Source organism: Rhinolophus sinicus, chromosome 16 (assembly GCF_057876585.1).
Source record: "Rhinolophus sinicus isolate RSI-liver-muscle chromosome 16, RSI-T2T, whole genome shotgun sequence".
NCBI lineage: Eukaryota > Metazoa > Chordata > Mammalia > Chiroptera > Rhinolophidae > Rhinolophus > Rhinolophus sinicus.
In genome coordinates, this window is record NC_142516.1 from 21,514,434 (window position 1) to 21,528,029 (window position 13,596).

General features: G+C 43.7%; 1 protein-coding gene across 10 annotated transcripts in view; it reads left to right on the plus strand.

The window, feature by feature from the left end:
• Window positions 1–13,596, plus strand: part of PTPN3 (protein tyrosine phosphatase non-receptor type 3) — a 123,686-nt gene that overhangs the window by 101,604 nt on the left and 8,486 nt on the right. For all 10 annotated transcript variants that reach the window (XM_088793217.1, XM_074330807.2, XM_074330808.2 and 7 more), the window contains 5 exons: window positions 174–230; window positions 1,413–1,569; window positions 3,964–4,124; window positions 11,404–11,494; window positions 11,788–11,849. In XM_088793217.1, the coding sequence (XP_088649343.1) occupies window positions 174–230; window positions 1,413–1,569; window positions 3,964–4,124; window positions 11,404–11,494; window positions 11,788–11,849 (528 nt within the window). The remainder of the gene's footprint in view (window positions 1–173; window positions 231–1,412; window positions 1,570–3,963; window positions 4,125–11,403; window positions 11,495–11,787; window positions 11,850–13,596) is intronic.

The window sequence follows — 13,596 nt, forward strand, 5'->3', positions numbered from 1 at the left end:
TTCTCAGAGGGCTCAGGAGCCTTGTAATTGTGACAGGGTGCCGTTCCCTGGGATTAGAACAGGATTAAGTGAAATGGGAGCCCTCTCCTGTGCCAGAGAGCTGCATGTGTTTGTTGCTATGAACTACTCAAGTTTTTGTTTGTTTGTTTGTTTTTCGTCTCACATGTTTACAGGGAGGAGTGGATCAAAAGATGCCTCTTGTGGTATCTAGGATAAACCCAGAGTCGCCTGTAAGTAAATACGTTCCATTATGTCCCATATTTGTTTTCCCCTAAATCTAACAGATTTCTATTTTGGTGTCCTGTTTCTCTTTTGCCAGCTTCAAAGAGGGTGTGTAAATGCATGCACATAGATGGAAAGAAAGAACAGAGCCCATGTTTTCCAGAACCTGGCTGCCCAGGGTCGTCCCTGAAGCTGTGTTCTGCCACCGTACTACCCAGGGTCCAGCACCCTCAGCCCCTGGGAGCTCATTAGCAATGCAGATCTCAGGCCCCGCCCAGACCTGCTGGACCTGAGGCTGCACTGTTAGCAAGATCCCCGGCTGGTCGGTGTGCACATTATAATGTAGAAGTACTGCTCAAGGGAAGGAAACTGAGGCACAGAGTTTGCTGTTCCCACTCTGAGTGGGCACATGGAGACCCTGTACCCCTTTCCACAATCCCACCCCCACCCGCGTCCTCAGCAGATCATTTGCTTTTTTAAAGCAGTGAATACCAAAGAGTCACTCTGCCTCCTCAGAAGGTACCAGTTTGGGGGTTTTACTCGTAAGCAGCCCTTCAGCTGGCAGTTTCCTTTATCTTCCTGCTCATGGCCCCTCTCAAATAAGGAGGCTTTTATTCCGACACTGTTCAGTGCATTGCTCCACTCCATAATGGCTTCTGCCTTTGGCATTATGCTTACAAAGGCTTTCTCCACTGCAAGATAAATAAATACTCACTTTTAGCTGACAAATCATTTTTCTCACAGCCCATCTAGGAAATAAAAGATCAGAAGCATCATAGTCATTCCATTACATTAATAAGTGAAGGTTGGCTGAAGATAAATAAATACTCGCTTTTAGCTGACAAATCATTTTCTAACAGCCCATCTAGGAAAGATCAGAAGCATCACGGTCATTAACGTCCCGTTAATAAGTGAAGGTTGGCTACCACAGAGAAATGGGTTCTGTGATTTTCTTAGCCTTATTCCGGAGTGTTTCATAACTTAACGTTCCACTTCATTAAAATCCCACAACCAGCCAGCTGCCACGTCATCGTAGCAGTGGATGTAAAAATAATGACGATAATACCTGACGGGGAAGAAAGGAGAACTTGGTCATGGTCTCAAGTGTCGAGGCTCAGAGAGCAGCAGCGTTCTTCCCTTGAGGACCATGCTGTGCTAACCGAAGAAACTCGCTTTTCCCCTCCACTCAGGCGGACACCTGCATTCCTAAGCTGAACGAAGGGGATCAAATCGTGTTAATCAATGGCCGGGACATCTCAGAACACACCCACGACCAAGTGGTGATGTTCATCAAAGCCAGCCGGGAGTCCCACACGCGGGAGCTGGCCCTGGTGATCAGGAGGAAAGGTAATAGGAACCTTTGGTGGGAAGGAGCCCCAGGGACGCTGCCTGCACAAAGCAGGGCCTTCTCTGGCCCGGCCTTGGTTTGGAAAATGTTGAGCTTGTAGCCACCATTTGAAAATCGAGCACTTGACATAACAACCTGAATGTCTGACCTCTCACTTGAGAAGTTTGAAGATCTCCCCACACAGGGCCTGGCCCCTCACGGCCAGTCCTCTGGAGGTAGGCAGCACCCACCACCCGCTTTATACAAGGCATGAGCCCCCACCCCTTGTAGCTGCCTGGCCCTGCAGGCAATTGCATTTTCAGCCGTTTGTGGAAGGATCAGTGCATTTGGTTTTGTTGGAAAGTCAGTAAGCCGAGGGGGGCAGGGGCCTGGCTCCCTTGCGGTGGTTCTCACTCTGCCTCCTACCAATTGAGGGACCTTGAGCGAGTTTCTTACCCTGTCAATGTTTCAGTTCCCTCTAATGTAAAATGAGGATAAAACAGCCCCTACCTCACAGGGTTCTTGTGAGGATTAAATGATACTCATACTGGAAAGCACCTAGAATGCTGCCTGATAGGTGGTAGGCGTTTGAAGGGTGGCTACTATTGAATACTGTTACTGTTGTTGTTATAAACTGATCAGCCGGGTCTTTGGATGCTCCTTCCAGCCTGAAATGCCTCAGGTGTGCGCAATGTGTGACTCAGAGCCTTGGCCCTCCATCTCTGCTCTGGCCTCACAGGTGTAGGCATGACCCCCACACCCCCACATTCCTGCCTTCTCTCTTCCCTTCCGGTGCCAGCTCTCATCCCCCCTCCTCTGTGAGGCCTTACTGGCCCTTCCAGGTCCCTACCCAGCCCCCCACCGCCCTGTCCCCACCAAACCCCAGCACCCTGCTCAGTGCACAGTAGGTATTCAGTAGCGGTTGTAGCTGATGTCTGTGGAGCGCCAGTGAAATGCCTTGCACTGTGCTAGTTGCTTTACATAACTATCTTCGTCAGCTCTCAGAACACTCTTACAAGCTCAGTATTGTTATCCCCGAGTGAGGAAATGGGGAAAACCAAGTCAGAGAGGCTAAGTTGCCCTGCTGCTGTGTGGTGGGTAAGGCTGCAAGATAATAGAGAACAAAGGATTCCAGCAATTGGGAGCAGGCCCCTCTGCCACATGATGTGCCCTGTGGTACGCTGGCAGTCGTAGGGGGCCAGTGGGAGAGCAGTCTGGGCTGTCTGAGGTGAGGAAAATGGATGTTTTTAGACTATGCGAGCTAGAGGGGCAGTGCCACTGGTCTTCTGTAACTGTAATGATAATAAGCTTATTTTTTAAATAAACGTTTAAGTACAAAATATGAGTTGTTTGAAAGAAAAATAAGTAAACAGCATAGGGAGTAGTTGATATGACAGAAGTCACGAAAGTAGCAAAAGAGCTCAGCTTCTCCGGTCAGGGAAAAGAATGTGGTCTTTAGGGTCAGACAGATATGGACCAAATTCTCATGTCCCGCCCTGACAGGACAACTCCTTTGCCCTGAGAGTCAGTTTCCTCATCTGTATAATGGGGATAATGACAGCTGGGTCAGCATTGTGAGGATTCAGTCTAACTCGGTGGGGAAATGCACAAGTTGTTACTTTCCGCTCTTTTCCTGTTACCTGGAAGGTAGTAGGGAGCCAGTGAAAGCTTTCGAGTAAGGGAGTGACATCCCCTTCTGGGTAGAAAGGGAAAATTCAGAGATGGTCCCAAAGTTTCCAATCTGAAAGACTGGAGAAGGAAGTCACTGTAGATGGAAAGAGGCATGTGACGCTGGGGAAGTATTGTGAAGGTGCAGGGCGTGGGGGTCCTAGAGTATATTTATTCACTCGGAGTCTGACATGAAGGGAGGATTCGTACTGAAGAGGTGGTGCTGAAGTGCAGAGATATTAGGCCTAGAGATGTTTACCTGGGAACATCCCACCTGAAAATGGCCGTGAGTTAGAGACTGACTGAGTTCTGGGACAATCGTGTCATGGATAGTGCCCCAGACCTCACACCAGGGAAGTGCCTGTTTGAAGGGAGCAAGGGAAAAGGAACCGAGAAAAGGGTGGGGGGATGGGTAAAAAAGAAGCAGATCAGAGAGAACAAAGGGAGAAGATACGTTTTCTTTAAAAACATTCTTTCCCTGTCTCTTATCTTTGGCAAAAGCCTCGGAGTACTAAACACCATCATAAACTAACCGGAATAGTATGTCATTTTGTATAATTGACACATATTGAATCAGTCAACAAGAAGCAGTGTCTATGGTGAAAATGATTACTGTGTGCTTAATCATTTAATAAGATGTTTTAAACCATCTGCATTCAGGTGTCATAAGTGTAATTTCGGGGGACAAAATGGATCACCAGAGCTTTGCCACACACGCCAGACGCACCCTTTCTTGTCCATTACAGCTGTCCATTCAACGGGTGATATCAGATCTGAAGATGAACTGAACCAGCTTTTCCCAGAGGCCATTTTCCCTGTGTGTCCAGAGGGTGGGGACACCCTGGAGGGATCCATGGAACAGCTAAAGAAGGGCCTCGAAAGTGGGACAGTGCTGATCCAGTTCGAGGTAAGAGCAGCGGGGCCTCCGTCCCAGAGCCAGCCGTGACACTGGGGGCCTGTGCCCATCGTGGGAACGCAGGAGGGGCTCTGCATCAGGGCTGTGGAGCGGGCCTAGAAAGCCAGGGATGGAGGCCACAGCCCGTCACTGAACTCTGCCTCACCCTCTTGTTCTAGTACCGTGCGGTAGTCATGGAGAAATGTGTCAGAAATCGAGGAGGAGGGATCTGAGCATATTTAGCTGCCAACACAAAAGCTTGAAAGGCCCAGCAATAGAAGGTAGTGGAGAGGCGTGTGGGTGAGCGCCCGAGGGAGACTGCAGGAGCCCCATGCCCGACCCTGCCGGGCACACTCTGTAATTTGGAGCAGGTAGTATCATCCCATAAAGGCACAGCAGCTTGCCTTCCCAAGAACCGTGTGAATGGGAGTAGAAACCAAAGCCAGACACCATCTTCCTTCCCCAGGAGGGACCTCCACTCATAGGATTGAGACTATTGACAAAAGTACAGGCAAAGACTTTCTACAGAACAAAGTAGGACCAACGAAGCCTCAGTTTTTAAGTCACTTTTACTCATCTGATCACTAACAGAATGAAAATAGAATGTGTTTATTGTTCACAGTTTTTAAAGGTAGAAGAAAGCAGAGTAGTTCATGCTTATTGCTGATTGCATGAACTACTCTGCTCTCTTCTACCTTTAAAAAATGTGAGAACAGAAGAACAAAGAAAACAGGCCAATAAGAGAAAACAGATCATGATTAGTGCCGATATACAGTCTGGATTCATAAATTAGGAAAGAGAGTCTCACATAGGGTTCAGAAGCAGACATCCTTAATGCATTGTTTATCCATATAAAGGAAAACGTCACAGAAGCAAAACTAGGCAGTTTGTCATACGTATGTGACTGTACATTGATTCAGGAAAGAGTGAATAGTATGAGTATTAAGCCAAAAGGAATGTGAAACAAAGAATTTTGAGAGGTTTATTTTATAATGGTGTAAGAAATAGAATGTAAACAGAGTGCATTTTTAGAGCAATGTGTATTGAACAGCTGTAAAAAGGGAAAACCCATAAGGAAGATGAAGATAATGACCTCATCCACAAAAAGAAATCAATAGGGAATTTTAAACTTAACAGCCTTGACAGATAATGTGGACAAAAAATAAGTTCATCTATTGTGGAAGTGAAATCAGGATAGGAGGATACGAATCATATAATTACTTGGGTAGAAGGATAGACATGCGAGTATACTGAGTATCTACAGAGAGAAAGCCCTTTTTTTCCAGTGGCCGGCAGGAGGCCATGTAGGCTTAAGATTTTAAAAGAAAAAGTTCAATACATTTGAAACACTAATATTTAATATTTAAAAACACTATCCAAAATAATTGAAACAAGAACTTAAAAGCCAGATAATATATCAGTTTTATTCTTTTTTTGCTATTGGAGGGGATGTGAAAGGGGAAAGACACTTGCAGTCATTCATTCACTCGTTCATTCAGCTAGCCCGTATTAGGTATTTCCCCGTGCCAAACACTGGATCAGGAAAATGGTGAAGGATGGAGAAGTGGGATTTCTGGCCCCAAGAAGTATACAGTCTAATTTTGGTATATTTGGGTGTGGGGCCTGGGCGGTATCATGAGTCCCAGAAACAGCCAAAGACCAAGATAGGGCAAGATTTCATTGCACAAAATATATGTTCTCTAGAAACTGAAGGTGAGAAGGTTCCAGAATGCCCTCTGGGGGGAGATGTAGTATTAATAGAGGACGGATGGGATTAAGTGTGGAATGGAGGGCGGGTATTCCAGGACAGTCACGGCATGAGAGCAGACTAAGCTCATAGGGAAACAGGTCTCCCTGGGGGTGAGAAGCATGCCGAGGAGCCCTGGGTCTCCGCCAGGTGTGGGAGTTCTTCAACTCCCCACGAGAACTGTTATCTTTGATCAGACTGTCCACAGGGAGGCGCTGTGGGCTCTTAATAAGGAAAAAGACCAAGTTTGGTCTTAACCCGTGCTCCAGAAAATCCCCTCCCCTCAGGTGGCCTCGCTTTTATGTTTTACATATGGGAAAACCATGGAAGATTTTCCTTGAATAATGTTCACTGAATTTCATTAAGAAGGTTAAAAATACTTTAGAGAGAAGTAGCCCTCTATCCCATTTTTGAGTAGTGTTTATCAAAGGGTGACACCCTGAGCGCCTGTATGGATGTCACCTGAAGAGCTCGTCACACTGAGCCCAGACCACAGCTGCTGAATCCGCTGCACTGGGATGAGGCCCGAATGTTGCTACGCTTAATATCACCAGGAGGTTTTGCTGTACAAGCCAAGCTAGGGGGTGGGAGGGTGACAATCGTACCAGAACCATTGTCCCACTGCGCCCATCCTGTCTTACCTTTAGAGCTTATAGGTAGGCGACAGCATAAGAAATGGAGAACGTAGAAATTTTAGGGTGAAATTTTAGTGATATGCACATTTCCTTCATTTAGTCTATATATTTCCTAGAAGGAGTAGGAAAACCCTCTTGTTCAATAACGTTTGCAGAATTCCAGAATGCAGAATCAACAACAGCAGAGCTGCTCTGTGATGCAGCTGGTGGGGTACATGGAGCCCTGCCTCAGTCTCCCCACACTGGCCCAAGGACCCCTAGACTATGGGAACATAATTTAACAACCATTGTTCTAGATGGGGGAAAGATGTCTTATACAGCTGCTAGAGAAGAATTCTAAAGGAAGCCAGATCAAACCAGAAACTAATACAAAGGGAAAGCTTTAATGAGCACTTACTACGTGTCAGGGGCTTTATGTGCATAAATGTCATAGAATTCTTACAGCAGCCCTTGATAGATTCTGTCCTGATACCCACTAGAATAGATTAAGGATCAGAGTCTGGGGGAGGTTCTCTCTCAGTAAATGGCACAGCCTGCTTGGGGCCCAGGCAGGCTAACTCAAGAGCTTGTACTCTTTATAACCTTTGCAAACAACAAAATGTATTTTCATGTGACAGTTGTTATTAGAGTAGGACAACGTCAGAGCTAGAAAAGATCTGAGAAGCTATCCAGCCACATGGGACCAAACAGACTTCAAATCGTGGCTCTACCACTCACTTCCTATGTGACCTCAGGCATGTCACTTAACCTCTGTGGCCTCCCCTTCCCATCTGTCAGTTGGGTGTCTCATTGGTGGCTGTAAGGATTAGAGGAGATAAATCCTTACTGCATTGTCTGGCACATCGTAAGGGCGCACTAAAAAGTAACAACTATCATTATTTATAAATAGAGGCTCCAAGAGTCTAAAGAACATGCCCAATCTCCAGACAAGAACTGGTCATGTCACACTGGGTTTGGAACCTGGGGCTGTCTGACTCCAGAGTCCTGGCAGTTCTGGTTCCTCACATGCTCTTCTAGTGCTGTCAGCAGGTGAGTGGCTTGGCCGATGGGGGCTGCGCCCTGAACAGGACCAGGAAGAGTTGGCTGGTGCCTAACAGGTGCCATACCACCCACTCCACCACACAAAGGGCCTGCCCGGGGGCTGGACGGAATCCCTCCCATCATGATGAGCTGGTTTTCAGCAGTTTGCTTTGAAGCAATTTTTCATTAAGGGAATTCCTCTGTCCTTACCGTGGCTTTCAGTAAACAATTACACGTATTACAGAAAGCATTGGGTCCCAACTGTAACGAAATCACACTTAATAATGAGCATTTGCATAGCACTTTGGAATCTACCAAGTGTGTATCACATATGTTGTCTCTGTTGACACTCACACCAGTTCTGTAAAAGAGGTACGGCCAGAATTATCAAGGTCACTCCTTTATAGATGGAGAAAATGAGGCTCAGAGGCTAAGGGACTTGCCTGAAGCCACACAGCTGGTCAGAGAGAGCAAGGATTAGAATTGATGTTAAAAGTCTAGTCCACTGTCACCACTCACCATGGCCTGGTGCAACCCAGCCTCCCTCCAGCAGCTACACTGTGTGACCTGGCTGCTACTCAGTGTAAGCAGTGTGGTAGCATTTCTAATCAGCCTCAAAATGCCCGGATACTATACTCCTTTCAGCCAAGGGAGGGCATTCCTCTTTGTCTCATGAAAAGGAGCTCTGGGGTTAACACAGCTCCAAGTCCATTACCACCTCCAGGACTCATCCATTCAGCCCCAGCTTCATTCCTTCCTGAGAGGAACATGCTTTTCCTGCCTGAGTTGTGCTTTCTATTTAAGCAAGGAGAAGGGTATGCATTCCGCATAGACGTCCCTGGATAAAAGCTAAGTGGTGATGCTGACTTGTCCTTTGGGAACCAGCTTCCCAGTGAAGAACCCTTAGGCCCATCCTCTCCAGTGACCAGGTGACTGGCAGCTTCCCTGCCTCCTTGCTCGGTTAAGGCCTCTTTGGAGACTTGAGGAACGCAGTTGATGGAAAATGGGGACGAGCTTGTCTCCCTCCCTCCCTGACTGATGAGTTAGACTCGACCAAAGGTCATGTCTCAGGGAGCCTCGCCCATCCCACTTCAGCAACTTCCATCTTTATCCAAACCAGAAGCCATTTTTTTTCTCTCTTCTGACTTGTTTTTTCTTAACACGCTCCTACATCACCCATTATAGGAAACGTCCATTAGTGACCAAACAAGTGACTCACTGACTCCTGTGACCATTGTAAGAGTTGACTTGGAAGGACAAAGTAGCTGAAGACTTAATGAGACGTTGAAATTGACACATGTAGAAATTAGTAAAGGCAATTGTACCTTCAAGATGAGCACTCATACCTTAAAACATTTAAAAAATTAATTGTCCAAATAGTTTTTTTCTTTTTTTTAAGAAAGGAAAGTGTGATACGTATAATGTGTATGGAATACAGGGAACAAACTTGACGTTTCAAGTGCCGCGCCGACGTGCTGTCCTTCTTCATCTGTGAAAGGGACTGTAAGAATCCGTGGGCATGCCAGCAGTGGGCTCTGCATCTGGGGCTGTGTATTTAAAGTGACACTATGGAAGGTCCCAAACTTACTTGGAAAAAAAACTTCTTTTTACTTCCAGGTTAGCTTTTCTGATTATGTTATATTTGCCTAAGTAGATTTCACCTCTGTGCTGTTCGTTAGAACCAAAATGTCGTTTTGGGGAACTTGATTGACTCAGATATTCTCCTCCTTTCAGAATCAAACCACTACCTCCCTGTAAGTCATGACTTTATTTCTAGAATGAGCTCAGAGTCCATCAAAGCTTGCAGATATTTAAGAAGTCCAGTGGCTGCTTGATTATGAACTGAAATTATAAAGACCAGTAGGTGAGCTTGGAGAGAGATTGAAATGCTAAACATTTGGTGAATGTGTAAGACATGACACAGTCATCGTTACCAAAAATCTCTTTGCTAATTCTCTCCTGGTGATTTCTGTGCAATTTGTTTGTTTAATTAAAAAAGAAAAAAAAACTAATAAGAAAAACCAACAGAGGCCACTTTATAAAACAAGAAATGAAATTTTCAAAACTTTAAGGGGAAAAATAACATTAAGCCTCCCTATTCAACTTGCAAACACATTTTAGTTGATGATATTGGCCACAATTTGGTGAACTAACCATTCTCATAACGTCCCTGTAGGGCAATTTGCAAAGTCCTTAAAAATATGCTTTGATGCAGTAGTTCTGTTCCTGGGAATTTATAAGAGTAAAAAAAATGGAAAACAGCCTAATCAAAATGTACAGTAAAAGTTAAATTATGAGAAACTAGAGATTATTGAGTCAGTAAAAAGCATGCATATAGAGAATACTTAGAATATTTAATGACACAGGAAACTAGACAGCATATAATAAGTAGGAAAAAACAGGTTTCAATATTAGGGTAATCAGAACACTTCTTGTGAGATGTGAGATTCTCCATGGCCAAATTAGCTTGAGAAATGCTTAGTTACTCAGAAATAAGCTTGTGCATGGCCGGACTAGGCTTCTTGGACACTCATAGGACATCAGGTGGATTGTATTACCCAAATTTCTTTGACCTTGAAACTTTTTCTCAGGAGTTCCTATTAGCATCTTTCAAAACAGGTTCCATAGAACATAGTAGGGAAAGTGGTAACAGTTCAGTCTCCTTTTTTATTTTATTTTTTAAATATCTACACATTATGTGTATGCATATATGCTTATGTATGCTTGTATATACAGAAAACAATAAGCTGGAGAAATTATATGAAAAGGGACACCTCTGTTGTGAAATTACTGGTAATTTTCTTTCTTTATGTTAGTTAGAATTTCCCAAATTTTCTGCAAAAAAAAAACAAAACAGATCACTTCCAACATGGGAAAATTATATTGTTTTTAAATTCCCATGAAGTTAATAAAAACCACTGGTGAACAGTGTTTCACTTTCAAGTTCAAAGTGTATAGTGAACAGTTGTGTAGGAAAGGAAACTGAACGGGGCAGGAGGAAACTTTGGCAGGCGATGGATTTGTCTATGGCCTTGATGGTGGTGGTTTCATTGGTATATACTTATCATTAAACTCACTGAGTTTTGTACAGTAAATACGGACCACTTTTTACTTGTCAATCATACCTTAGTAAAGTGATTTCAAAGAAAAAGGAAAACTCAAGCATTAGAGTCATATCTGAGTTCAGCCTGTGGTTTGTGATCTTGAGCTAAGCGTTTAATCTCTGCCTCCTCGCTTGCAAAATAAGGATACTATTAATACCTCTCAGAGCTGTTGTCAAAATCACATCAGGTACTGTGCAAAAGTATCTAATGTGTGCTTGTAGATATTCAAAGGCTGCTTTAATTGAATTTTTTGCTCGGGATTGCATGTACAGGGGAATACCTCTTTAAATGAAGTTTACTGTGTATTGGAATACATTTTTTGCTGTAGAAATATACTTCTGAAGTAATGAATGAAATTGCTCTTGTTTTTAAGCAAAAAATATGGTTCACTCCACTGAATTGGAGGGAACTGTGTTTAGACTAATATAAATGATTTCCATTCAATTTTGAGAATGAACTTTTTTTCTTTACTTTTAGCATTTGTCAAGTAATTGTCTTGAAAATGAGGTTGTACTTAGCATGATCCATTATGTGTGACTCAGACCCCTTCCTTATGACTTTTTATTCCCAAGATCCTTGTGCTAAAAAAGTTATTGAAGAACTTAGTTTCTCATAGGATTGTAGAATTTCTTATTGGGAAGATTTTTTTTCTTTTCATATATAACATAGTCACTTTTAAATGTTAAGATTTTGGTGCCATGAGTGGTAAGTTTTACTGTACGTTTCCCTACTCCCTTCATGGCTGGCTTTTGCAATGGTTTTGCACTTCTCTCTTTGTCATGTAGCAACTGTACAGAAAGAAGCCCGGTTTGGCCATCACGTTTGCAAAGCTGCCTCAAAATTTGGACAAAAACCGATATAAAGATGTGCTGCCTTGTGAGTATCTGGTGTGAATGCCTCCTTCCCGCGCCCCCCTCCCTCCCCCCGGGCACACTGAGATAATGTTTCCCTTTTTAAAACAGATTGTCTGGTATACTGGAACGATTTTCAGTGTGTCTGTAAACACCACCGTCTTTATTGCAGCCATTTCAGACTCGGAACAGTTGGGGAATAGTGTTTATGCTAATGAGGCGAGAGCTGCAGATGGGGCTGGGGACTGAACTCCCATTTACTTGGTATGATAAAAATAACGCTCGGAATCATCGGTGCATTTTTTTTCTCCCCCACAGATGACACCACCCGGGTATTACTGCAGGGAAATGAAGATTATATTAATGCGAGTTATGTGAACGTAAGTAAGTTAGGAATCTGGGTAGTAAGAAAGCACACGTGCATTGTATCAAGCATGATAACAGTAGTGTGTGCTTTGTAGTTGACGAAGTGCTTTCCTGTTCACTCCCTGATTGTAGCACAACAGCCATTGAGGGAAGGCAGAGTAGTCTCATTTTACATAGGATAAAACTAAGGTTCAGAGAAAATAAATAATTTTTGAAAAGTCACATAGCTAACAGAAGGTGAGACCAGAATTCAGATTCCGTATCTCTGACTCCATTGCCTCCCATCTTCCGCTGCTAACTTTTAGGTGTTCTGGTTTGTTTGTTTTTTTGTCAGTGCTTTGTTTGTAACTGTCGGTGTTTTTCCTCCATGTTATTACTATATATCCCATCTAAAAGTAAGAAAAATAAAACCACCTCTGTGCACCTAACCCAAAAAGAAAAGGTAAAAGATTTCACATGTTATGGGGAAAGCATTCATTTCACTCTGAAAATGAATCTTGGGCAACTTAACTTGACCTCTGTGAACCTCAGTTTCTTTATCTAAAACCAAGGGTTGGCAACGCTTTTTCTGTAGAGGGCGTGATAGTAAGTATTTTGATCTTTGCAAGCTGAGAGGCAAAATTGAGGATATTACTGAGGTAACTAGACAGCCATTTAAAATGCAACCATGTAAAAAAACCAAAAACCACTCTTGGCTTGCAAAACAGCAGTCAGGTTTGGCCTTCAGGCCACAGTTTGCCAACCCATGATCCAAGTGAACAGATGATTTCTCTAGGTAAGTTCTCAACAGCAAAATATCAAGAGCTTCCCTAATAAAAATGGGACAGATCAGTGATTCCACTTATTCCAAAACATCTGTGGGATTCATTGATTCATTGACCATTCTGGGTGTCTTGAAAACAGTGTCAGAAACGATGGGGGCAGTAAGACTATGCAGTCCAATATCTTTGAGTTATTTCAGGGCGGGGGAGAGTTGAGGAAGCCATTAACACAAGCACCAGCCAAACCGTGAATTAGGCACCTCCGTTTACCTTCCCCACCTAAGAATGAGGGAATCACAGGGCCATGGCAAAGCTCAGCAGGTTCTGAGTGTTCTTTCATAGAAAGGACTCAGCTCAGAAGGACGGAAGTAAAAGCGGAGCAGGATGGGGGAGGGACACTGAAGACAATTGAAAACATTTTAACATTAACATTAACTCAGATGAAGGCTGTGACGTGATGGGTGTGTTCGTCAACTTGTGGTCATCATTTCACAGTGTATATGTACATCAAACCATCACGTTGTGCATCTTAAATATGTTTTTTATTTGTCAATTATACCTCTGTAAAGTCTGGAGGAGAAAAGATTGACACAAGCACTGGCAGGCATGCAGAAAGCAGTGTGCCGCAGGCGTTGGTGGTAGAAGCCTGGACGGTGTACGCTTCAAAGTCAAATAAAAAGATATTGGTAGAAAACCCTGCGTAGGGAAAGATCTGGGCATGACGATGGGTCCCCGTTGCTGAAAATGCTGATAACCTGTATTGATTATATTTAGGATACAGCAATGACAGTGATTTATACTCTTCTGCCGTCTTGTAGGTACGTTTCTGATGATCACCTACCACATATCACCACACAGTTATCTTAAATATCTAATGCTAGCACTGTTGTCACATGTCTTTCAAGGATTTTTAAAACTAGCATTTTTTCACTTATTGAGATAGTCTGGTGTGATGTCAGTTACCAACTAGAAGAGTTAAAGATCCAGTTCCCCGTCCGTC